This window comes from Mastigoproctus giganteus, chromosome 9 (genome assembly GCF_048544385.1).
Source record: "Mastigoproctus giganteus isolate SK-2022 chromosome 9, ASM4854438v1, whole genome shotgun sequence".
Classification (NCBI taxonomy): domain Eukaryota; kingdom Metazoa; phylum Arthropoda; class Arachnida; order Uropygi; family Thelyphonidae; genus Mastigoproctus; species Mastigoproctus giganteus.
The window spans coordinates 230,630,322-230,657,839 of record NC_143583.1 but is presented as its reverse complement, the minus strand read 5'-3'; the positions used below and the strand labels follow the sequence as shown (position 1 = coordinate 230,657,839).

The following is a 27,518-nucleotide window of genomic DNA, read 5'->3' as shown; positions in this document are numbered from 1 at the left end:
CAACTTACCGGTACATTAGGGTAAAATATAAATAATTAAAAACCAATTTAACACAATTCAAATCAATTTAAAACAATTAAAAATCAATTTAACGCAATTAAAAAGAATCTAACGAAAATATTCAAAACGATTTTCCTGAGGAAGGAAAATCCTTTTGAATATTTTCGTTAGATTCTTTTTAATTGCGTTAAACTGATTTTTAATTGTTTTAAATTGATTTGAATTGTGTTAAATTGGTTTTTAATTATTTATATTTTACTCTAATGTACCGGTAAGTTGTCGATTTTTTTCCGTTTTAATTTTTGGAGAGTATCATACAGAAGTGTTCTACGTACTATATTGAGGTAAACTCCTCTTATTATTTTACAAATATTAATATCAACGTAGAATGTATTGAATATTACAGCTCTGATTCATACTATCTAATACATTACTTCACTGTAAATATAAATTATGCCCATTCTTTTAATTTTATGTAGACAGACAGTCAATGAAATCTAACACATGCTGCTTATATTCTTTGTTATGTATTATTAAATGCTGAACATGAGGAGAATCATCCCATAAAACCATAGTTACATCAATTCCTTTCTTTCTACGTATTTCTGCAAACTCTTGAATTGTCTGATAGTTACAAACATTATCTACTTTAGAAAAGAGAAAAAGTTGTGGGCAGGTACTAGGTTCATCAAGAAGTATATGCCATATACCAAAACCTTTTAACATAGAGAACTTGAAGGATAAAAAAATAGTTATATATTTATATAGCCAAAAAACATATATGTATAAACATGTAATAAAGGCCAGTGTGTATTTCTTTAATAAGCTTCCCTGAACAATTGATGTGAATGCTCGAAAACTTCTCAAAGGGTTCATTTTTGCTGGACAGCTATCAAAGATGCATCCCTTTATCTGAAAATATGGAAGATATTACACATTTGATCTTTCAAAGATAAATATTTTAAGAATTACAATTTTTAGTAATTTCCATGGATAATAGATATTTTAAATTTAAATGATAGCCTGAAAAACTGTTATAATTATGGATATATAGAAAGATTAAATCTAAAATTGTAACTATTAACTGAATCAATGTTAAGTGAAATGCACAATCCATTTCACTTCAGTTTTCAACTCCAAGGCTTTCAATTGTTTGGGAACACAATTGCAACAACATTATGGCTGTTTACAAAAAACTGATGAGCCTGCTAAATGAAGAACATTTAGTTATGTACAAAATGAAAAATTTATGAAAACATTCACGTAAAAGTAGCAATGTATATCAGCTAAAATATTGTTTGTGTCCCAATGAAGTACTTCCCCACAGCTTTCTCAGCATATGTTAGCTTACTTCTATTTATTGGCTTCACTGTTTTCATTGCCTCCTGATAGGATATGCTCAGCTTTGCCTTGAGTCTCTGTATCTCTTTTTCCTTCCTGTCTTCACATTGGCCTCAACTGTTATATTATTTGGATATTAGACTTGAATTAGAAAGAAGTATTTTTGTATTAAATGATGGTTCTCTTCCAGAATTCTTTTTAGATAAAAGTTTAAAATTGTTTTTAGAGTTTATAAATAAGGTTTTTAAAAGAAGAGCCAGAATTCTATCTACACATGGCATACCTCCACAAGGTCTAGATGGAAACTGAATGCTTTGGAAAGTGTTATGCACTGTTCATCTCCTTCAGGCTAAACTGCCATGGCTTTTCTTTGCTGGTCATGGCACTTTCGGTTTTATTCAAAATTTTAATATTGTTATTATCATCATTAGCCATATGGTGCAAGGAAGCCTGAGGCTTTTGCTGCACCAGCCAAAACAAAAATTTCAGAGTTATCGTGTGTGTGTGTGTGTGAGAGAGAGAGAGAGAGAGAGAGAGAGAGAGAGAGAGAGAGAGAGAGAGAGAGAGAGAGAGAGAGAGAGAGAGAGAGAGAGATACAAGGGAATCACCAAGGAAGAGAAGAATGATGATCAGCTCAGGACCCTGGGTGTGCCAAGCCCATACTCACCAGATGTGAGTCCCTGGATATTGTTTAGACTGTGATGTAATTATTCAAAATTTAATAATTATTGTAAATGTAATTCATTCTACCATATGAATGAAATGTAAATATTGTATATATAAGTATATTATTACATATTTATTATATTTACCCCTTTTTATTGTATTTGTTTTATATATATATATTTTTTTAAATTTATAAATAATTCTTGGGTAGTAATCAATTTTAGTAAATGAAATTAGCGCATATGTAGTAGTAGTGGCATGTGATGCAAGAAAGCAAGTGTATGAGCTTATGCAGCATCAGCCAAAAAAAAAAAAAAAAAAAAAAAAACACACCATTCCCTCCAAATGCCTGTCCAGTTCTTCCTTAAATTTATTCAACCTATCAACTTCCACAACGACAGATGGAAGTTTGTTCCAGCAATTAACCACCCGCTGGCTAAAGGCAAATTTCCGCACATCTATTCTACATCTGTCTTTTCTTAATTTGAATTTATGCCCCCTTAGGTTCGTAATCTGAACAAGTGGAAGGATCCCATCAGAATTCAGCATGCTCAACCCATTCAAGGCCTTATACACCTCAATCAGATCACCGAGCAGGTACCTAGTCTCCAGCCACTGCAATTTGCAGAACTTGGACTGCATATTCTTCAATTTGCAGAATATGGACCTCGGTACTGGTGGTACCGTTCAGGGAAGTGCCTAACATGTCCATCTCTTTTTCCTCCTTCCACCACTGGCATGCTCTTGAGTACACATGGTGTTCTCCTTGGCATTTGATGCATAGAAACCTCTATGCATCAAATAGTTGAACCTCCCATGATTCTTAGTTGAACCTCCCATGATTTTGTGGTCCTTTACACCACATTCAGTATATAATATTGGTGTAAACACACCAATATTATATAGATTATTATACTCTTAAAGATATGATGCCTTGTTGCATTTAATTTTTACTTAAACCACATTGCGTCTATGCAAGGGAACCACAACAGGCCATTTGCGAGTGTACATATTTTTGACACTTGACGCATCTTAAAGATGCGTCAAGTTCATCACGTCCAAGAATGATGGTTTCCAGGAGGGGGGGGTAGACGTACACCCCTATCCCTATTAATAGTATTGCTAGCTGCCCCAATACATAAGCCATTTACGGTCCCAGAACCCCTATGCATGATCTGTGATGACCGCATCCTCTGGAGAAATTTGGTGTTGTTTCTTCCAGAAATGTTCTGCCACAGCAGACTTCCTAAATTATGGGAAGTTCATGGACTTGATGAACGGTTTCAGCTAGCACGCTCTCAAGCCATTTCCGGTTCCGGTGTGAAAATGGAAAATTCCAACAGTGGAACCATGTGACATGTTCCGTCGCTCTGCTATTTAAGCATGTGCCGCACGGTAGACATATGCTGCTGAGGAAGGAGACTGCTGCCTCCGAAAGCTACAGCAAATTTTATCGCTTTTAATTTCTAGGTTTTTAGTATATTTTATCAGTGTTATTTATTTTTATTGTAAATATATATCTATTCTATATTTATTTTATTGTAAATAAAGTGTTTTTAGTTACAGTATTGAAAATTTATTTATCTTCAGGCTGGTGTGAAGTTTAATCATCAACATCCTTTTGATGGAAGACCACAGGAGGCATTGAATGGAGCGTGTTGTGAATGGTGGGAAGTGTTTTACCAAGATCATTAACACACGAGTTGGAAGAAAAATGGGATGCTAGCAGGTCAGCTTTATCCTTGGCTGAAGTGACAACAGAACCATCTTGTTTGGACAGAGGTGGGAGCAGAGATGTGCAAAAGTTGCGGCCAATAGCTTTGGCAAGAGACCAGAATGCTCGGCTACCATTAGGGCAAGAAGCAAGTTTTCTACTCTTAGCCTGTTCAAACTCTAGTTTGGACTGGTGTATGCAGAAAATGAAACTGAAGAATTAAAAACAAGCCAATTACGATATGCAACATTCTTCTCTTGAACAGCCTTAGCACATTTATTGGAAAACCAAGGTTTAGATAAAGGATTCCATTCTTGCAAGAATAATTTCACTGACACGATCCAAGCAAACGTTGACATCAGAAGTTTTGAAACAGTAATCCGACCAAGGAAAAGAAGAAAAGAAATCTCACAGGTCATCCCATTTTGCATTCTTGTAATGCCAAACAACACGAGGTTGGGAATAGCCATGAGATGAAGGCTCCACTGGCGAAGAGACAATCACCAAATTGTGATCTGAAGTGCCTAAAGGACCTCTCACTTCGACCGAGTACTTAGAAGGGTTGTTTGTGAGAAAAAGATCAAGCGTGTTGGCTGTATGGTTAGGCTTGTCCGGTATTCTTGTAGGTAAATGAACAGTCTGTGCAAGATCATTAGTAATTGCAAAAGCCTTAGCATCTCGACCTGCTGGGTCGGTGTGACTAGACAACGGAAGCCAGCTGGAGTTGTGAACATTAAAATCACCAAGGAAAATTACCTCACTGTTAGAAAAGTTGGACTGGAGAAAGTCAAGTTGCAAAGGGAGGAAGTCAAAGAGCTCCAAGTGATTAGTGGAGCTGGGAGAATGGTAGAGACAACATGAATTTGACACAATGAGGTAGAGAGATTTTAAGCCAGAGAACATCAAAGAGAGGAGATTCCAAATTACCAAGTCTCTGACAAGGAATATCAGAATGGACATATGCACAAGTACCATCTTTGAGGTGAAAGGAATCATACAGCGAATAATTTGGGCAACTGAGATGAGCAGTAGTTGAATCAACCGATAACTGAGATTCTGTCAGAAAAAGTACATGGGGTTTGGCAGACTGCAAGTGGAAATGGACATCGTTGAGATTAGAATTGAGACCACATATATTTGTGAAATGAATTAGGTAGTGTTTGGGAGGTTTAGATCTTTTCTCAGATATGCTTGCTCTATTAGTTTGACAATTCATAGTGTATTCAATAGTAAGAAAAAGTGGGTGGGACATGCTGTATGAAGTAATTAAATTTTTGGATATGGCATACACATGGTAAGAATATACCCAGATCCTTAACATAACGTGGCCATGACAATGCCCCCAACATACACACTACTCAGACTCCCTCCAGTCACTATCTGGCTTAGTAGTGGTAGCAAGATTATACACTAGCTGATAACTCACTGACACAATCTGAGCAAACTTTGACATCAGAAGTTTTCAAACAGTAATTCGACCAAGGAAAAAAAGAAAAGAAATCTCACAGGTCATCCCGGAAGCCTCCTAGAGAGTTACCAATAGGTTCGGTCCGGTGTACTAACTAGCGGCCGGCCTGCAAACACCGTTTTAGAGCTGTACCCTCGAAATGTAAGGAATAATGGATCTTGTCACGATGTTCATCATAACCTCAATAGGCATCAATCATACTGCATGGCAGAAGAGATGGGGAAGGGTTGACCGGAAATTAGCTCTAGAGACTAAACAAGGGTTCCACAACTTCAAGCCTACAATAAGCAAAGTGGTGGTATTTAGTATATATGGTCTTACGGGGCAGTGCAGCCAATGTTCTCAGTTGCAACTGCAGTGCAGTTGTGAACACTGGATGTACTGCCCCATAATTTGGAATTGGGAATTTGGAGACATTGGCAAGTTGAACATAAGGGTAAGGTTTCTAGTAGGTACTAGATTTGCATACCTACATACAGATATTCTCTTTACAGCTGTCACTCCTTATGGTTTAAGTTTGGAACAAATTTCTTCCTCTGAAACTTCTATAAGATTCCACTTGGAGATCACACCAGGAGATAAACTGAGTGTTTTATGTGGGGTAATAATAACTGGTATTCCCCAATTGAGTTGGCTCAAAGAAATTTTTCCGAATGCTTATCATTTTTTGTTTTGATTAAGAGATCGCCAAGACGTAGCCGCTTTACCAATTTCGGAGAGCCTGCCAAGCTTTCAATACCCTTCTATATAAAGAAAAGCCGCATCTTTTCTAAGGGCTTTTCACTTTTGAATGGATTATCAGGAAGCGTGGTGTAGGTCTTGATACTTCCTCTATCCTGGGTCTTTTTTGCTGCTATGGTAGCGTTATTGTTCACATGTGAGTTTTCTGATAGGGACTGTGTTGGGTTCCCAGAAGAAAAGTTTACATTATCAGTATTCATGAGGATTTTTATATTGGTTCAGTGCCCGGGCTCTTCACCACCCACAGAGACCAAATGGGACGCCCAATATCTGGCAAGCAATAAATGAACTTGGGAGTGAGATGCCAGGCTACCCAAACACCATACCTGCACCAATGCCAGCACGAATCCTATCCCTCATGCCACGAGGGTAGGGGGATGGCATTGACACGGTTGATCCTTGCAGGACTACCTGTCTTGTTGAAGCTGGGTCCCCTCAAACTACAATGATCCTCATTCCTGAGTTTCCATGGGTTGCAGCACACGGCAAACGCGGCGGATTCCTATGATGCTAGCCTAGAACCTAGGCTGTGGGCACTGAATCCTAGCGATGCTAACCTGGAAGCCCAGCCTAGTCACTGGGAGGTCCCCTCACCATGTACAGATACCCATATTGAGGGGAACAATGTAAAAAAGATTTCATCTCGTGACTAAGAAAAGAATTAGCTTTAAGACAGAAAATCCAACAAATATTCAAGATTCTACAAAAGATATCAGAAAAATTGTATAAAAGAAAATAAAAGATATTTTGTCAGGAAAAACTATGAGGGAAATATTTATAACTGTTTATAAATACTTAATGACAATTCAGCCAACAAGTCTTGAATCAGAAAGAGCATTTTCGGCAGCAGGATTGACATGCACAAAAAATCAGATTGAAATTAAATGATGAAAGCCTTGATCTTATGCATATATATTAATGGCCAAAGTGAATTAAAAAAATGCTTTAATCAAATATTAATTGATTGTGATAGAAACCACAAACCATGTAATAAATGAAATAAAACTTTAAAAAAATCCCATTGAATTTGCTAATAATTTAGTCGTATTACTAGTAATGCAAAAATACAGTAATTTTTGTAATCCCTAATTATATACTTGGATTTCAGGAAAGCTTCTGATACTGTTACATATAAAAGACTGTTCCTACTAGTCTTTTAGGCTTGTCACATTGCTCCGACAGTCCTTGTCATACCTGAGAGAAGTCTGTAATAGTCTCTCAGATATGACAAGCTGAACTTATACTACCTGGGAATCTAAAATGCCATTGTACTGATTCAGGTGACACTCAAGTCAATGTGGGCCGAATTTCATCGAAGTCCAGTTGTTCTGCAACAACCAGATCCTCTGCTTGCACCTTCATCATGGTGGGGTTGTAGTAACCTTGGGTATCTTCTTATGTGCAAAGTCCTGAAACACAGCACCTAGTATACTGGAAGTGAACCTGCTTACGTTGGTTTGCACCATCCAGGTGCAAACCAATGTAATGTGGTGTCCACACCACATGGAGAAATGCCTCCCCCTCTATGTCACCAGGCAATACCACCACTTTGCTTACTGAAGGCTTGAAGTGGTGAATCCAGAGCAAAGCTCCGGCTACCCCTCATCTCTTCCATCGTGCAGTATGATTGATGTCTTTTGAAGTTATGATGGGCATCATGGCGAGATCCAATCTTCCTTAAACTTTTGAGGATATATCTTACTACAAAAGCCCTTTTCTTCCAATTATCATGTATGGCTTTGGAGCTACAGATCCTATAAATTCTACCATAAAGAAAAGGTTTCTGCAAACACATGGGTAGAAGTAACCCCAGAGGAATGTACCAACTGTGTGTGTGGTATTATACTTAGGGTAGTAGAAAATGAAAAAGACCTGGGAGTAATTGTGCAGTCAGAAATGAAGTTCTTTGGGCAATGCAGACAGGCTGCAAGAAAAAAATCATGGGGTTCTGTCAATGATATACACTAATTTTGCTAGCAGGGAAAAGGAAGTGATTATCCCTTTGTATAAGGCAATGGTCAGGCCACGCCTTGAGTACTGTGTACAGGTCTGGAGGCCTCATTTTAGGAAGGATGTAGATTTGCTTGAACGTGTACAGAGAAGGGCAACAAGATTGGTGAGAAGCGATCCTCTAACCAAGAAAGGCTTAAGTTCTGCAAATTGCAGTGGCTGGAGACTAGGCACACGCGAGGTGATCTGACTGAGGTGTATAAGGCCTTGAATGGGTTGAGCATGCTGAATTCTGATGGGATTCTTCCTCTTGCTCAGATTAAGAACCTGAGGGGAGGCATAGATTCAAACTGAGGAAAGACAGTTGTAGAATGGATGTGCAGAAGTTTGCCTTTAGCCAGTGGGTGATTGATTGGTGGAACAGGCTTTCATCTTTTGTTGTGGAAGTTGATAGCCTAAATAAATTTAAGGCTGAGCTGGACAGATGGAGGGATGAAATGGGAGGTTTTTTTTTTTTTTTTTTGCTGATGCTGCATAAACTTGCTTTCTTGCATCATAAGCTCTACTAATGCCAATGCTAAAAATTCACAAAATAAAAGTTTTTTATTTTTATTTAAATTTTTTTTTTTTTGTGAAAATAAAAAGATGGAGAAAAACTGAGTTTTAAAAAAAATATATGAAAAACTCTGTCACCAACCGTATTCTAACAGTGGGACAGAGAGCATTCATGTCGAGTAAAAAAAAAAAAAAATTCTCTGTTGTAAATCTACAGAGTTCAGCTATGCATACAGATATTTCTGAAAATTCCCTTTCTTATCATTGTGGGATCATGTTAGCTGTGACCCTGCTGAATTTTGTACATACTGGGTCTGCTTGCTCCATCAACAGTGCAAAGAATCATGTTGTTATAAGTACACTGGACACCTAAAGTATGGCCATACACAATAAGATTGGTGTATATTGTTTTGAACTCAGCACCGTCTGTACTTTCAAATGTATGAGAGAACATTTGTGCTTAATTTATCCACACTGTCCACTTGTCTAATTTTTCTTTGCAATCTGGACTAACGATGGGACCTCAGGTCAGAGTGCATTGTCAGTTCCTGTTACATTTGATGATCATCAAAATGTAATAGCATCTTTCACCTATACCAATATCAACATCAAGATAATTCCTATTGACATATCAGAATATTAGTGACTTTCCATTTTTGTTCTCTGATGCTCCTGCCAAATGGGCTCAGATGATTACACCCTGTTCAAAGTCATTGAAGTCTGCTTGTGTAGCCACTTGTTCATAATACCAGACTTGCAGCTCATCCTGCTTTTATATACAAAACCAAAGGACTTGCCATCAGGACAGTCATATACGATTGGGGGCCCTTGATACTCAAGTATTTCTATTCTGTCTAACTCCTGTAAACAAAAATTTTGCAGATAATGATGTTATTATAAATACTAATTTACAAAGTCTGGAACATTAACATCTAATATTTTTATAATGAAATATTTATAAATATATACCTGAAATTTTTTAGGATGGACTCTAATTGCTTCAACAACATGCCAATATGTAGTTGCACCACCATTGCTGAAAATATGGAAGAAAATTGGTTGTTCTTCAAGATTCAAGTCTAATATCACATCTACCAGCTTCTGTGCATTTATCTGTAACCTTCTTGTGTTTTCACTACTCGGAATGATAAGCTTTGGTGGAACAATGTACCGTATAGTTGTATATCTGTTGATCAATAACAGAGGCATTTATACAACATAAGTTTCATTATACTCTGTTGACTACATGAATAAATAAAGTTTGCTATAATTTGTCATGGCTAAATACGAGGTCTGATCTTAAAGTTCTAAGGCTAAATAGGAATATTAAATAAGGAGATATTGGCTAGATAATGCTAGCTGATCATACTGGTGCCAAGAAGCCAATGTTCATGTCTCAGTCTCAAGTAACAAGGGATCTGAAGGAATGACCAGTGTGCAAGTTCCATGAAAAATTCAGAAGACTATCAGACAAAACTATAAAATAACTGAAATTTCTTAGGATGGACTCTACTTGCTTCACCACCATGACAATATACTGTTGCACACTTACGTAAGTTGTGCAGACCCACTCCACCTCAAAAGCAACATACCTCAGAGAAGCTCAATGTTCATATAACAAATGATAAAAACCTCCTGCTCAGAATTACTGCAGATGATCAGACTTGGGATTATGATTATGGCATGGGGAATAAACAGCAGTAATATATATATATATATATATATATATATATATATATATATATATATATATATATAAAAAAATTGTTGTCATCCAAACATAAAAAGCAAGAAAAAACTCTCAAATGTAAAAACTATGTTTATTATTGGTTTTCTGGCAATAAAAATGTCGAAAATTGCAAGTTAGGCAACAAATGAGTTTTTATGTTCCAAAATCTCTAAGGAAACAATCAATGGAGGAGCTTAAAAAATGAAAGATTATCATATGTACACTCTGAGTATAGCATTTCACTAAGTTCCAAACATGGGAAAAGGATCACAGGATGATGTTCCATTACAAAAATTGTACCCTGGGTACTGAAAGGTGTTCTGAAAGAAAGTACTCCATTTGACAAATGGCAGGACGGCTGGAATTGTTAATTTCAATCAGAAGGGGACTATTTTTAAGGGAACAAATTTAATTAATTGTGTTGTGCTTCAGTTTGGCAGATTAAATTTAGTCTCTGAAATTTTTAATCAGATCTCACATGTGAATTTAAAATTAAATTAGATTGGCATAAAAATAAAAATTTTCTGACTTCTTAGAAAAACTTTTATAAGAATCTAATAAAGAATTCATATATCAATAACTTCCCTACCTTTTATATAAATTAAGTTAGTAAAAATAATAAGAGGAGTTTACCTCAATATAGTACGTAGAACACTTCCGTCAGGTACCCTCCAGATATTAAAACGGAAAAACTGAAAAAAATCGACAACTTACCGGTACATTAGAGTAAAATATAAATAATTAAATAATCAATTTAACACAATTCAAATCAATTTAAAACAATTAAAAATCAAATTAACGCAATTAAAAGAATCTAACGAAAATATTCAAAACGATTTTCCTTCCTGAAACTGACAACGCTTTTCGACCATATGTCGTGATCACAGGAATGAAAATTACCGAATCGGGTTAAACCCGAAACTTAAATAGTGATTATTTGTCTTCACGCATGCACGAAAAGGTCCACGCATCGGAGATCAAATATGGCCGCCGAACATTAACAGAATTCTCGTGTAATTTAATTTCAACAGTTTCTGCAATTAATAGTCGCGTATAATTACGTTGAACGTTAAGTATTTTGGCCTCGTTAAATAAAAAAGTATGTTTTTCGTTAATGGCATGAAAGGCTAATTCTGACGCTGCTGAATGAGAAGCACGAACTGAGGCTTCATGTTGATTTACACGAATATTAAGAGAAAATCGTGTCGAACCTTGGTAAGACGAGTCGCAATCACCACAAGAAATGTTGTATACCAGATCATTAATTTGTGTTGCGAACGCGGAAGGAACCGAGAGATTGTTCAGAATTAGCCTTTCATGCCATTAACGAAAAACATACTTTTTTATTTAACAAGGCCAAAATACTTAACGTTCAACGTAATTATACGCGACTATTAATTGCAGAAACCATTGAAATTAAATTACACGAGAATTCTGTTAATGTTCGGCGGCCATATTTGATCTCCAATGCGTGGACCTTTTCGTGCATGCGTGAAGACAAATAATCACTATTTAAGTTTCGGGTTTAACCCGATTCGGTAATTTTCATTCCTGTGATCACGACATACGGTCGAAAAGCGTTGTCAGCTTCAGGAAGGAAAATCGTTTTGAATATTTTCGTTAGATTCTTTTAATTGCGTTAATTTGATTTTTAATTGTTTTAAATTGATTTGAATTGTGTTAAATTGATTATTTAATTATTTATATTTTACTCTAATGTACCGGTAAGTTGTCGATTTTTTTCAGTTTTTCCGTTTTAATTTCTGGAGGGTATCTGACGGAAGTGTTCTACGTACTATATTGAGGTAAACTCCTCTTATTATTTTTACTAATATTATTACCAACGTAGAACATTGAGTATTACAGCTCTGATTCATACTATCTAATAAATTAAGTTAGCATTAGTAGAGGCATATGATGCAAGAAAGCAGCTTATACAGCATCAGCCAAAAAAACACTTGCATTTCACCCCTCCGTTCATTCGAAATACCTGTCCAGCTGAGCCTTAAATTTATTTAGGCTATCAACTTCCACAACAAGGGATGGAAATCTGTTCCACCAACCAACTACCCGCTGACTAAAGGCAAATTTCCACATATCTAGCCTATATCTGTCTTTCCTTGATCTGAATTTATGCCCTCTCAGGTGATTATTCTGAGCAAGAGAAAGAATCCCATCGGCATTGGGCATGCTCAAACCATTCAAGGCTTTATACACCTCCATCAGATCACCTCGCCGGTGCCAAGTCTCCAGACACTGTAATTTGCAAAACTTAAGCCTTTCTTCGTAAGAGCAACCCTTTGTTCCATTCACTAATCTTGTTGCCCTTCTCTGTACTCGGTACAGCAGAGGCCTCCAGACCTGTATACAGTACTCAAGGTGTGGCTTGACCATTGCCTTATGCAAGGGAATAATCACCTCCTTATCCTTGCTAGAAAAATTCCTATATATCATTGACAATACACCATGAGCTACTCTTGCAGCCCATCTGCATTGCTCAGAGAACTTCATATCTGCCTGCACAATTACCCCCAGGTCCTTTTCATTCTCTATCACTGTCAGTGTAGTACCACAGAGTTGATACGTTGTTCTAGGGTTGCTGTTTCCCATATGTAGTACTTTACATTTGTCAATGTTAAACTTCATTTGCCACCTCTCAGCCCATCTGCTCAACCTTTCCAGATCCTGTTGCAGCAGTAGCATCAGTAGTGTCCTTAACAACCCTGCTTGATTAATAGCTATGGCATTAAGCTTTTAGTCAATGCTTAAGATGCCAAGAATATATAAAAGTAAGCATTTGTTTTTCAATGTAAAAAATGTTCAGTGTAATATAGAAAACTTCTAATGTGAGATCTGATAGTAACCATCAGTCACATAACTATACAGAATGGGAACAGAAAACATTTGTGTAGTAATCATGGATTAATTAAATTTTTGAAAACATTAACACTTGTAAAGCACTAAATTTAACACTTTAAATTTAATTCTAAAAACTTTGTGATCTCTTTTATCAAGGTATTCATCTGTGGTAAACTCTTACCAAATAAACAGTAAATTTGACTTGCTAACAATCCTTCATTGGTTTGTTATTTTACTGCTACTGTAGCATCAATAAACTTTAGTATTGAGTATATTAGAGCTACAATTTAACTCTTAATCAAATAATAAATCCTAATGTATGCTTTTTAAAATTAAATTAAATTATTTTTCCAAGGGCATTTCAAGTCTGTTTTCAGTGTATGCAGTGAAGTGTTATTTTTCCACAATGTCAAATTCTTATGAATCACATTATTATATTGTCCTAGATCCTATTAGATATGAAGGTAAGCAATACACTCAAAATCAAAGAGAAAATCAGATATGTTCTTGAATAAAACAAGACCCAACAATAAAGTAAGGATAATAACTTAAGTTACTGAAAGAAACCATTGGGAGGGGGATTGTTTCAAGCTCTGAAAAATTCAGGAAAACAGCCAAGGATTCACTTTAATCCCTTCAGGTAATCTAAGTACACACATACACACATTCATGGCCACGTCGGAAGTACCTTACTTATAACATGTTTAACTTGGAATAAATGATGTATAGTGACAAGCTAGTATACTTAAGCCTTCAAAAAAGACTTAAGTATACATATACTTGATTGTATATTCTTGCCATTTGCATGAATAATTAATAAAAAGTGCTGAAATTTTGAAGTTGGAAAATCAAAGAAAGCACTTCTGGTGGCAGCTATTATGAGTTTCAGCTTTTTAAATATAATAGAAATTATAGAATTAATAGTTGTAATTCGAACCAGTTAAATTTTATCACAGAGGACTGATTAAGGGTTGTAAATCTGTCAGACAACTGCCAGCAGTCATTACTAGCAGTACGATGCACATTCACAAGAAATGGCCATTCACTGGATTACAGTTCTACTGCTTAGGAGAACTGTAATTGCTTGCTAAAACTGAAAATTAACAAGGCCAATGTCCATAGTTATATTTTTAAATCATATATTATTATATTCTTATATTTATTATTATTATATAATTTTCCCGTTGACTCCCATTCGACCCCTTGGCATGTATCAACCCCTCTTTCTTAATGATCAACCCCATTGGGAATCCCTTGTATTCCAGTAGATGTGCTAAGACTATTCAAGATAAGAATGCAGCTTATAGTAAATGGCCTGTATCCAAATTTCCAGCTTCATTTTCTACCAAGTCAAAAGCTCCCAACAGTCATAAAAAAAGATATTAATCAATCCAAACTCAAATTTAAACAGGCTAAAGTAGAAAACTAGCTTCTTTTCTCTGGCCAAATCTATTCGCCACACCTTTTGCCAAATCCATACTTTTACCACTGTTACGATATCTTTAGATGAGGATTATTTCATCCTCGTTTAAAGATAAAGCTGACTTATTAGAATCCTATTTTTTCTCTTACTCTAACAATGATGGCCTTCATAAATCACTTCCTACACACATCACTTGATGTCTCCTGAGCCTTCTGACAAAAGGACATCAGAAGAATCAAAAACAATCTTGTTGTCAAGAAGTCTTCGGGTGCTGATGAAATTTCTCCATTTGTTCTCAAAACCTGTGTGCTCTAGCATTTACTCCTGTTTTGTATTGCTTTTCTACATTCTCAACTAACCAGTGTTTCTCCTTTCTGAAAATTTGCTCATATTCAGCCAATTCGAAAATAAGTGACAAATCCCTACCTTCCAATTGCTGTTCTGTTACGCTTATATCCACATAACAGAGAAATCCAACTGCCAACTCTTACATTATCCTGAAACCTTCCATCTGACCAACAATTCTGTAAGTGTTGATCCACTGGTAAAATCTTGGCTAAGTGTAATGGAAACAAAGGCGGAAGAGAAATTTCTGAAACTAAAAGCACCAAGGGCCAATAGAATCAAACTAATTATAAAAGAATATAGGAACTAGTTATAAAGCAATTATTTAAGTCAAAGTCAATGCAACAAGGAATCATATGTTTAAGAGTATAAATAATCTATATAATATTGGTGTGATTACACCATAGAAAACTCTTAAACGAAAAATTACATTTGTAGTGTGAAAGGGCATCATTTTATCTTTTATCCTTTCACACTACAAACGTAATTATTTGTTTCAGAGTTTTCTATGGTGTATTTACACCAATATTATATAAACGAATTATGAACTAATATTAAAAGAGAAGCATTTTGCCTAATAATGAAAGCATCTCGTTATTTTTTGGAGAAGTCCCTACAGATTGAAGATGTAAAAATATATCTATTTATAAGGATAGTCTAAAGCAAGGGTTCCCAACCTTTTTTTGCTTGTGGATCCCCCCCCCCCTCCCCCGAGTCCTAACTTTACATATGTGGACCCCCATTTATGCATATGTAATGTTCCTAAATGAAATATTTATTTGTAGGATTGTAAAAGCTAACAATTAAACAATTCCAATATAATATAAAAAATGTAAATTACAAATTTTGAAAATTTTAATTGATAAAACTGAAACATATTTTTACTTGTAATGATAGAATTAGTAAAAAAAAATTTTAAAAAATACTATTTCAAACAACATATATAAATTTATTCCTAAGGCTATGAAATAGGCCCTACTAATGAGATCCTTGTGGCTGATGTTTTGATATTAGCATTTTAATATCTGGCTCCAATTTTGTGAGAGTCAGACGAAGATCACCTCTTTTTACTATATCAAGTCGATTACGATTTTTTGTTAACAACTGTGTTACACGACTAAAGCCAGATTCAACAAGATAAGATGATGGGAAAACAAGCCTATGATAGATACAAATTGATCTGTAACCAAGTTACAAAGGAGGTTAGGCAGGCGAAGGCATATTACAAGAAATCTTTGGCAAGGGATGCAAAGAAAAACAGCAAAGAGTTCTTTACTTATGTAAACTCTAGAAGGAAGGGGATGAAGCAGATTGGTCCACTTGATATCGATGGGTCAACTGTTGATGATCCTGCTCAGGTAGCTAACAAACTAAACGAATATTTTGCATCGACATTCACACATGAGGAGTTATTCAGCGAGGGGAATGCCAGAGGTGTATTCAAACTCTGGCAGTAAGCTAGAGAATTTTGTAATAACTGAGTAAGTGGAGGAGAAACTGTTGAAGATAAACACAAGAAAAGCACCTGGGGTGGATGGGATCTATCCAGATATATTAAAGGAGGCAGCAAAGGAAGTAAGCAAACCCTTAGCCATAATTATGAGAGCTTCCTTGGACTCAGGTGAGGTACCCACTGACTGGAGATGTGCAAATGTGACCACAATTCACAAAGGAGGATCAAAGGCTGACACAAGTAATTATAGACCTGTGAGTTTAACTTCTGTTCCAGGAAAATTAATGGGGGCACTGGTTAAAGACTGGTTTGGTATTTGGATTTTAGGAGCATTAGCAACTAAGGCCATATTGCTCCGGGATATGCGGTGGTCATTCCCTGACCTTTCCGCATCGTCCGTATTTGGTGGTGACGGGCTCGAACCCCGGTCTAATAATCAAGAAGCGTGTGCTACGCACTGCTGCTCCTTCCCACCTGGCTACGGAGGCGCCTTGGTTAAAGACTGCAGGATCATCTATACAAGACTTCAGTTATAGCTCGGCCACAGCATGGTTTTGTTAAGGGGAAGTCTTGCCTGACCAATTTGATTGGATACTGTGATGCAGTCACCAAAGAACTGGATGCAGGGAATAACTTTGATATTATATACTTGGATCTTAGAAAGGCTTTTGATACTGTTGCACATGGAAGCCTGCTGCACAAATTGGAGCAGTGTGGCATTGGAGGCAAATTGCTGCTGTGGATAAAGGGGTGGTTGAGGGGGAGAAGACAGAGAGTGGTAATCAATGGACACTGCTCATCGTGGACTAATGTTATTAGTGGAGTCCCTCAGAGTTCAGTGTTGGGTCCATTATTGTTTTCTGTATTTATAAATGATATTGATGATGGTATATCAAGCTTAATGTCCAAGTTTGCAGACGATACGAAGGTTGGCAGGGTTGTCAAGGACACTACTGACACTATGCTGCTGCAACAGGATCTGGAAAGGTTGAGCAGATGGGCTGAGAGGTGGGAAATGAAGTTTAACATCGACAAATGTAAAGTACTACATATTGGAAACAGCAACCCCAGAGCAACGTATCAACTCTGTGGTACTACACTGACAGTGGTAGAGAATGAAAGGGACCTGGGGGTGGTTGTGCAGGCAGATATGAAGTTCTCTGAGCAGTGCAGATGGGCTGCAAGAGTAGCTCATGGTGTATTGTCAATGATATATAGGAATTTTTCTAGCAGGGATAAGGAGGTGATTATTCCCTTGTATAAGGCAATGGTCAGGCCATACCTTGAGTACTGTATACAGGTCTGGAGGCCTAATTTCAAGAAGGATGTAGAGCTGCTGGAACGAGTACAGAGACGGGCCACAAGATTAGTGAATGGAACAAAGGGGTGCTCTTACGAAGAAAGGCTTAAGTTTTGCAAATTACAGTGTCTGGAGACTAGGCACCAGCGAGGTGATCTAATAGAGGTGTATAAAGCCTTGAATGGTTTGAGCATGCTCAATGCTGATGGGATTCTTCCTCTTGCTCAGAATAATCACCTAAGAGGGCATAAATTCAAACTGAGGAAAGACAGATGTAGGATAGACGTGCGGATATTTGCCTTTAGCCAGCGGATGGTTGGTTGGTGGAACAGACTTCCATCCCTTGTCGTGGAAGTTGATAGCCTAAATAAGTTCAAGGCTCAACTGGACAGGTATTTCAAACGAACAGAGAGGTGAAGTGGAAGTGGTTTTTTTTTTTTTTTTTTTGGCTGATGCTGCATAAGCTTGCTTTCTTGCATCAAATGCCTCTACTAATGCTAATGCTAACAATGACATACATTTTAGCTTTCTCCCATAAAAGCGGATATTTACATGCAATGTCACTATTCTTCCATACATCATGCTTTCCTTTTTTGAATAGACTTCGGACTGTCTCATCAGACCGCAATTCAACAAGTTCCTAATTCAACAAGTTCCAAATCAATTTCAACGTCAGCAACATTTATCTCAAATGGAATCAGCACCCAATCTGGGATATTTAGTTCTAGTAGGTCCTTGAACCGAACTTGCATGTCTTCATAAATTTTTTTTAAATGATCAACATACACAACACAATCATCTTTTAAATTACTGCTAACTGAAGCAAGGTTTGGAAACTGGTCAAACGCACGGCATGAGATATTAAGACTGTACAATTTGAGATTTCCTAGGAATGCATTAATGGCTTCTTTGCTAGATATTAAATCACAATTATGTCCTTGCTGCAGCTTATTAAGAGAATTCAGTTTTTCAAACACATCTGAGAGGTAAAATATGTCTGTTTTCATGGCAACCAACTGTTTTTTCCAATCTCCTTTACGTTTAGAAATGATACAATACTGTCCCAAAGGACGACGAAGACAATTGCCTTTAGACAACCATTGCACCTCTGTATGCGTTACAAGACTGTCAAATCCTTCACTGTCATCACAAAATTTGCGAAAGAGACGATCTTGAAGAGCATTAGCCTTAATGAGGTTGACAGCTTTTATTACAAGAGTTAAGGCTTCATGAAGACATCCACTCAATCTCTTCACCACCAGATGTTGGCGGTGAATCATGCAACGTATGCAAAATACTTTTGGAAATGCATTTTTTTAAATGAGTGATAAACCCTCTGTACCTACCGACCATGGAAGGAGCGCCATCAGTAGCACAAGCCATTAAATTGTCGAGTGGAATATTTTTTTCTCTAAAATAAGACTGGACTTCCTTAAATATTGTTTCACCTTTAGTATCTGTTTTGAGGAATCTTGCAAAAAGCATTTCCTCTCTGAGTTGATTATCATCCATACATCTTACATATGCCAATAAAAGTGCTGCATTGCCCATCAAAGTTGATTCATTGAGTTTCATTGCAAACTGTTTCACACGTAATTGAGAAATAAGTTGATTTTCTACATCTTCAGACATTTCATCAATGTGTCTGGATATTGTGTTATTGCTCAAAGGAAGGTTATCGGTAATTTCATGTGCATTTTTGTTTAACATTGTTGAAATTACAACTGATATCGAAGGCAAGATGACAGTTTCACCAATGCTATGTGGCTTTCCAGATTTTGCTGATTTCATATGATGCTAATAAACTGCTATCTTTATTGCTTGCTTGTTTACTAAAAATCTGATCCAATTTGTTTCTTCCTTGAAAATTGTCTCGTAGTTTTCAGAAATACTCCACTGATTTATTTTTCTTTTCGCTGTGCCTTGTCTCCAAAAGCTTACTTGACTTCATGCTATTATTAGACAGCACAGTCATATGTATAAGACACATTGGTTTTGTGATATTCTCTGGTGATTCAATAAAACCATACGACAGATATTCAGTCAAATATTGTCTTGTTTGCTTCTTTGCATGAGCCATGGGTAATCTGAAAACAATAATAATATTATCAACTTCAAATATTTAATGTTGGAAATGCTTGTAGGTATAATGGAAATATAGTTCACTCGAACTATATTTCCATTATACCTACAAGCATTTCCAACATTAAATAACGTTCAATAACACAAACAATAGATTTCACCACGACAATGCCGATTACTCACTATAGAATGAAATTACTGCCTCTGACTGACTGACTGACTGACTCTTTCTAGATTAGTCGGTGCTTAAATAATGTTTAATTCTTCTTCAAGAATTTTCTACGGAAAGAAATTTTTTTTTGCGTCAACCAAAGAAGGCTCCAAAAAATACGAGTATCTTCTAACTGCGAATTTCTGGACTTTTCTATGACATTAGTTTATTTTATTATTATTATTTTTATTTATTTTTATTTAACGAATTATTTTATTTATAACATTTTATTATGAACCCCTTAGCTCATATTATGGACCCCCAAAATACAATTTATTTTTTCTTGTGGATCCCCTCAAAGCTTCTATGGACCCCGGTTGGGAAACGCTGGTCTAAAGGGTGAAGTAGGTAACTACAGGCCTGCAAGTCTGACCTATCATGAAAAATAATGGAATTAACAGTTAAAGAAGGTAATGCAAGATCACCTTAACAGGAGTGGAGCCACAAGACAATCACAGCATGGATTTGGCAAATCTCAAATACTGCATATGTGTTTGGAAAGAAAAACTATATAATTTTAAGAATGGCACACATCTGTTAGAAAGGGTGCAGAGAGAAAAACAAGATTAGTCAGAGGCACAAAATGCTGACCAAGAAAGATGATGGGAGGGGGGGGGATTCAGTAAATTGCAACCTCTGGAAACTAGTGAGTGACTATGGAATTGAAATTAGTGCTAATAGCTTCGAAGGGACTAAAAAGAAAACTATGATGAAAGTTAGGTGATGAACAGAATTTTTCTCCTCTGGATCCAAAACTAAATACACAGTTCTATATGGGTGGGGAACTGGTAGGAATTATCCATTCTAAAGGAGTAAAAGGTCAAACATTTTCCGAATGTGAAGTACTTGAAATCTCTATTAGTTCAATTTTAATGAAATTTGGGATGAGATAAAATCTCTTTCATCATCATTCTACTCCTCCATTTAGCACGGATCGAGTCCCTATTTGGATACAGACCTCCCTTGCTGTCAGTCTGTTGAATCTCTCATCATTTGTCGATAGTTCTAAAAGCCTGTATTCTCCTTTAGACATTGGACCCATTCTCTTTTTGATCTTCCTGGTGGTCTCTTATCTCCAATTCTTCCTGTCAATACTACATTTGGGAGCCTCTGTTATTTCATCCGAGTCACATGTCCAAACCACTGAAGGTGTTTTTTGTAGATTAGTTCTATTATGCTGCATTCAAAATTTAGATCTTTTCTTACTTGTTCGTTAGTTTTGTGTTCTCTCCAATTTATTTTATTAATTTCCCTTAGGCATTTCATTTCAAATTCCATTATCTTTTGCCTTTCTTTCCTATTTATTCTCCATGTCTCTGATCTGTAAGTTGCTGTGGGTATGATGACTGTTTTGTATAACGAAACAGGCCTACGCGCTCTGGATTCATTAAGAATTTATTATAGTTACACACAGAGCGTACAAATAAAGAAGAAATATATGAGCTTTCGGCTATATGGTAGCCTTCATCAGAATTAAAAATACATGAATGGCAGTTGGAATGAAGATGTGCACTGCCAGGTGCGTGAGACGCGAGGTTTAATTGTTTGTTGACGTCTGTGGCTGTGACGCATGATGACGTGGCCAGCGCTTGTCCAATGACAGAACTACTGACTCTGTGATCGGGTTGACTTGGCAACCACTGTTGACAGATCCCACCATTACCTAAAACGTACCTGGTTGGAATCGTTAAATATAAAATCTTCGGATAAATCCTTGAACAGGAACAGTGGTTGCCAAGTCAACCCGATCACAGAGTCAGTAGTTCTGTCATTGGACAAGCGCTGGCCACGTCATCATGCGTCACAGCCACAGACGTCAACAAACAATTAAACCTCGCGTCTCACGCACCTGGCAGTGCACATCTTCATTCCAACTGCCATTCATGTATTTTTAATTCTGATGAAGGCTACCATATAGCCGAAAGCTCATATATTTCTTCTTTATTTGTACGCTCTGTTTTGTATAGTTTAATTTTTAGACTGTTTGAGACTTTGTTGCTCTTCAAATTTGTTTTTGGAACGTCCGTCCGATTTGTCAATTTGTAAAATTTGTCAATATTACTTAGGTTTCCAGTCATTAAATTTTGGTCGAATTTCTGTATTTGTTCTATCTGTTGGTTTTGGATGTTTATATTTATGTCTTCTGCAGTTTTATTTATATTGATATTTATTCCATAATTGTTGCTTATGTTATTGATGTTTGTTACAATTTCTTTGAGTTGTTCTGTTAATATCATATCATCATCTGCATATTTTATGTGGTTTATATTTTTACTGTTTATTATTGTGCCTCTTTTTTTCTTCAACTGATTTCATTAGTTCCTCTAGGTAGATATTAAATCAATATGGGGATAAAGGGCATCCCTGCATAACTTCTGTCTCTATTTCAAATTTCTCCGTTTTAAGATTGTTGAATTTTACAACTGCTTTTGTATTTTTGTAGTAATTATTTACAAACGTGTGTATTTCTTGATCTAGTGGTATTTTTTGTATTTGTTTCATTACACATTCTCTGTTTACAGAGTCAAATGCCTACTTAAAAACAATGAGGCACAGATAAAGAGGTTTCTTCTGGTTCCAATATTTTTCTGCCATGATGTTTAGGGTGAATATATGGTCTATTTTTGATCTGTTTTTTCTAAATCGTACTTGTTCTTCCCTCTATTGTTTCTAAATATATTTTAAGTATCCTATTCTGTAAGATCCTTATGAATATTTTATATATATGGTTTAAAAGGGTAATGGGTCTATAATTCTGACAATTTTCTTTATCTCCTTTTTTATGTATAGGTACTATTTATTCCACTTTTTCAGTCTTCTGGTATATCCCCCGTAAACAGAATTAGATTAAAGAATTGTGTGAGATGTTTTAACATTGGATACCATCATTTCCAGGTACCTTGTCATTCTTCATTTGGCTAATGCTTTCTGAACTTTTTTTGTTATGGGGGGGGTGCTTTATCTCTCCTATTATCTAGGGCAAGTACATTTTTTCTTCCCTTTAAACAGAGTTTGATAATATTCTTTCCATATTTTTTCGATTTCTTGCATGTTTACTGTTTTTATGTTGTTTTTTTTCATTGTCAGTGTTTGAGATGTATATTTTAGAGAGAAAGTTCGTTTATAACCTGGTAAGTTGTTTGAGTCGTGGCATTTATTTCCTTCTTCACACAGCTTTGCTTTGCGAAGAAGCAATAAAAACCACTAAAATCTCTTTAAAAGACCCAAATATCAAATACCATCAAAATCCATCCACTAGGAGCCAAAGGTCTAGATGCCATGGTCATTGGGGGATTTTGCTTAACAAATCAAGCAAGAGACAGAGGGAGGGAGTAGAGCTCAACTTGTCCAGTACTGCTTTGGGAAATCCAGATTTGCAGAGATCGTGCTTTATACGATCAATCTCTTGTTTCCTAGGTATGGATGTTTTGTAATGGGCCAAGCATGATGTAAGGAAAGGTTCAAGCAGTGAAGGCATTGTTTGCATAGGATATGGTAAACTGCGTAAACTGGCTGCCTGCACGCATTGGTTTCCTGTACGTAGAAGTTTCAATGTGGATGACTATACACCTAACGATGTCAATGAAGGAGAGGAAAGAATTTCCCTCTTTCTTCACTGAAACTGAATGTTGGATTAAATCCCTAACATAGCTGATATTACATCTGTTTTTACGTCTGGCCCTAGTTAGTCTTTGCACCTTACCCAGTGTCATCCACATAACAAAGGGACAATCTAAAATCTTAGTTTCAAGATCTTGTATCACTAAGTATGCTAGAGAAATCATGAAGGTGCCATTAATTTCTCAGAACATGCCATCCTCAAATACTGCAGTAGTACCGGCCAGACAAAATTTAAGGCACACACACACTTGACAGATGACTTAGTTCTGCCATTCTGAAGTTTGCTGAGCAGTGCAGATGGGCTGCCAGGGCAGGTCATGGAGTCTTGTCAATGATATATAGGAATTTTGCTAGCAGGGGCAGGGAGGTGATTATCCTATTATACAAGACAATAAGCCTCAGGCTTCCTTGCACCATATGGCTAATAATAATAATAATAATATTAAGATTCTTTGTGATATCTTTCTTTGAAAAGAAAGATCGCTGGCCTGTGTCCATGACATCACAAAGGCATCTGACAATATTACTGCTTCTTTCAGCACTGGAATCAGAATCCTCTGACTAATATTTTCTCTTCCAACTTCATCATGATTTCCCTTCAACATTTGAAGTTCAGGTTCGCTGAAAAATACTGGAGATTTCATTACCACCCTTTCTTCAAGTTCTATTTATGGCAGCAACTCAATAAAATAATCAGTCATGTTGCTATCTCTGTGACACTCTAACTCATTCACATCTTCATATCCACTACCAGATTGTTTCATAAAAATGTCTAAAATTTTCTCTAACTTTTTTGTGTGTTTCTCAGAAATATTCACAGTCATTGAGAAACTCTGGGAAATGTTTTCTATAACAACCCATTACAGTGGATAGCTTGATATCTTTACAGTTCAACGCAATGATTCTTCTTTGGTAAAGGCATAAGAGTTCTTGCTGCCTTCTAATCAGGAGCAGAAATTGACGGAGTAAAGTTTCTTCTCAAATAATACTGCTTAAAGGTAAAAATAACTCCTTGGTCTGTAGTAGTAGTAATGGAAGAATGTGATGCAAGAAAGAAAAAAAAGAAAGAAAAAAAAACAATTTCACACATCTATTCCCTCTAAACATTTGCCCAGTTAATCCTTGAATTTTATTTAAGCTATCAACTCCCACAACGACAGTTTGTTGCAACAATTAACCACCAACTGGCTAAAGGCAAATTTCCTCGCATCTATTCTACAACTGTCTTTCTTCAATTTGAATTTATGCCCCCTCAGGTGCAAAATCTGGGGAAGTGGAAGAATCCCATCAGAATTCAGCATGCTCAACCCATTCAAGGCCTTGTACAATTCAATCAGATCACCTCACAGGTGCCTAGTCTCCAGCCGCTGCAATTTGCAGAACTTAAGCCTTTCTTGGTAAGAGAACCCCTTTGTTCCCATCAACAATCTTGTTGCCCTTCTCTGTACACACTCAAACAACTCTACATCCTTCCTAAAATGAGGATTCCAGACCTATATGCAGTACTCAAGGTGTGGCCTGACCACTGCCTTATACAAAGGGATACACAGGGGCTCACATCTGGTGAGGCGCCTCAGTAGCCAGGTGGAAAGGAGCAGCAGTGCGTAGCACACGCTTCTTGATTAGACCGGGGTTAGAGCCCATCACCACCAAATACAGAGGATGCGGAAAGGTCAGGGAATGACCACCGCATATCCCGGAGCAATATGGCCTTAGTTGCTAATGCTCCTAAAAACCAAATAACAAACAAACAAACACCTGGTGAGTATGGGCTTGGCACACCCAGGATCCTGAACTGGATATAATCATTCTTCTCTTTCTTGGTGATTCCCTTCTACTTTTGACTCTCTCTGTCTCTCAGGGTAACTTGGGAACTTTTTTTTCCTGGTGCAGCATAAGCCTCAGGCTTCCTTGCACCATATGGTTATTAATAATAATAATCAACTTTTCCCTACTAGTAAAATTCCTGTATATCATTGACAAGACACCATGACCTGCTCTGGCAGCCTGTCTGCATTGCTCAGAAAACTTCATATCTGACTGCACAATGACTCTCAGTTCTTTTTCATTTTCAACTACCCTAAGCGTAGCAGTTGGTAATTTCTCTGGGGTAAATTTTACCCTTATGCAGTAATTTGCATTTGTCAAAGTTAAACTTCAGTTGCCACTTCTCAGCTCATCTGCCCAAATTTTCTAGATCCTGTTACAGTGGCACACTGCCATTACTGTCATTAACAACCCTGCCAACCTTTCTATTACCTGAAAACTTCAACATTAAGCCTGATATACCTTCAATAATATCATAGGCTGGGGTAGAGTAGTATTTGGGAGGGGGGCACTAACTTGAAGGTGGGTATCCACAGTAATGTGAAGGATGACCAGTTGCATTTTCAAGGATTAACCATTCCATAAATGCCATGCTCTTTTATCAACAAATATTTTCTCACTTATGGCACAAAACAGTGCATAAACCAGACTGAGAAAAGCATTACAGTCTGCAATGCTTTTCTCAGTATGAAGGTTTACTGTAATACAGTAAATATTTTTTTGTTCAATTTCCAAATCACTGGCAGTGAAGACAAACATTTTTGAAAGTCACTAGATTGTCACTACAATACGCTTTAAAAGTGACATTATAAATGATGAGTTTGTTGGGGAAATTTAATTAATTAATAACACCGAAAACTGAGAACAAGTAACCACGCAATAGCATCTTGCTTGGGATTGCTGAAATGATACCGAAAGGGAAACCAAAACCTTTTAGTTTCGCTTTCACATTAGCTTTTCAGATAAAAGCTAACGTGTCTTACACGTTAGCTTTTTATCTAATACAGCAGTCATTTTAAAGAATAATCATTGTGCCTAAAACTGAGGTTATCAGTATCAGTACGGAATGTAGCTGTCGTCACTGGATGTCCGATAGCAAAGTGAGAGGTGAATAACCATATGAATCGCATGAAAGGTGAACCACGGTATCAGTTCGGTAAAGATCAAACTGTAGTTCATCGACGTTTCCAATTAAAAAGCACGCCAATTAATCATCATTGTTTAATATTTAATAAATAATAACGCAGGAACCACTCGTTGTATCAGCACAAATGATAACGGAAAACACGGAGGTGTGTTTGCGCCAACGAATAAATAAATATGTGCTGGGTATCTCGTGTTCTAAAAAGATAAACGTGATGACAACGCTAACTGAGCAAAGCGAGCGGACACACAAGAAATTCATACTTTACCCCTTTTCTTCATAAACTGCGCTGTATTTAGCCAAATGACGGTCCCTGCAACCTCCCCAACCAAAGAGAATAATTAACGGTTCTTGACCCGATGTAGTTGGTTCACTAGGAGGGGGGAAAGTTATATAATATTCTAAATCGTCGTACTCAACACTCATTCTAAAATTTAACTGCAAACCAACTGCTTGAAATTACTTATTACTGCAAACCAACTGCTTGAAATTACTTATTACTGCAAACCAACTGCTTGAAATTACTTATTACCGCAAACCCACAACACCATATTTCTACTCACTGGCCGCAAATAAAAAAAAAAAAAAATAATAATAAATATAAAACACTGAGCATACTAGATGGTGGCGCCCCATTATTGAATAAAAACAAATAAGATGCTCTAACTACATTGAGGTACTGTATTAAAAATAATTTGAGAACTTAAGAAAAAAAAAAAACTTCAGGAATACATCGATGAGTCAAAACATTATGACCAGCGAGTCGATATACAAATCAAAGGAACTGTAGATGAACTGCAGGGTCGGGACAATAAAAAAAACACCTGATACTGAGCTCCCGTAATCAGTGTTACTCTTCTTCTTCAGGTGGAAAAGGCAGTGGACTTCAGCGAGTTTGAAAAAGGCCAGACGACTGAATCAGAGCATATCCAAAAAAAAAAAAAAAAAAACTAAAGTATTATATTTAGGCCACCCGAATAATTAAATTCATCTGCCGTGCTTGGTCTTATGTCTGTTAATTGCGTGTGTTCTATGGTCTATATTAACATTAGCATTATTAGAGGCATATGATGCAATAAAGCAAGTTTA

The 27,518-nt window shown here is 36.6% G+C and overlaps 1 protein-coding gene across 1 annotated transcript; it reads right to left on the bottom strand.

Moving 5' to 3' along the window:
• Positions 1 to 461: 461 nt before the first annotated feature.
• Positions 462 to 26,904, bottom strand: LOC150081168 (transmembrane protein 53-A). The gene is made up of 3 exons (XM_090381424.1): positions 26,698 to 26,904; positions 9,405 to 9,621; positions 462 to 912 (listed from the first exon to the last, which is right to left on the bottom strand). Exons 1-3 carry the CDS (start codon positions 26,853 to 26,855, stop codon positions 472 to 474), a joined length of 816 nt encoding a protein of 271 aa, XP_090237550.1. The 5' UTR covers positions 26,856 to 26,904; the 3' UTR covers positions 462 to 471.
• Between the last annotated feature and the right edge of the window lie 614 nt (positions 26,905 to 27,518).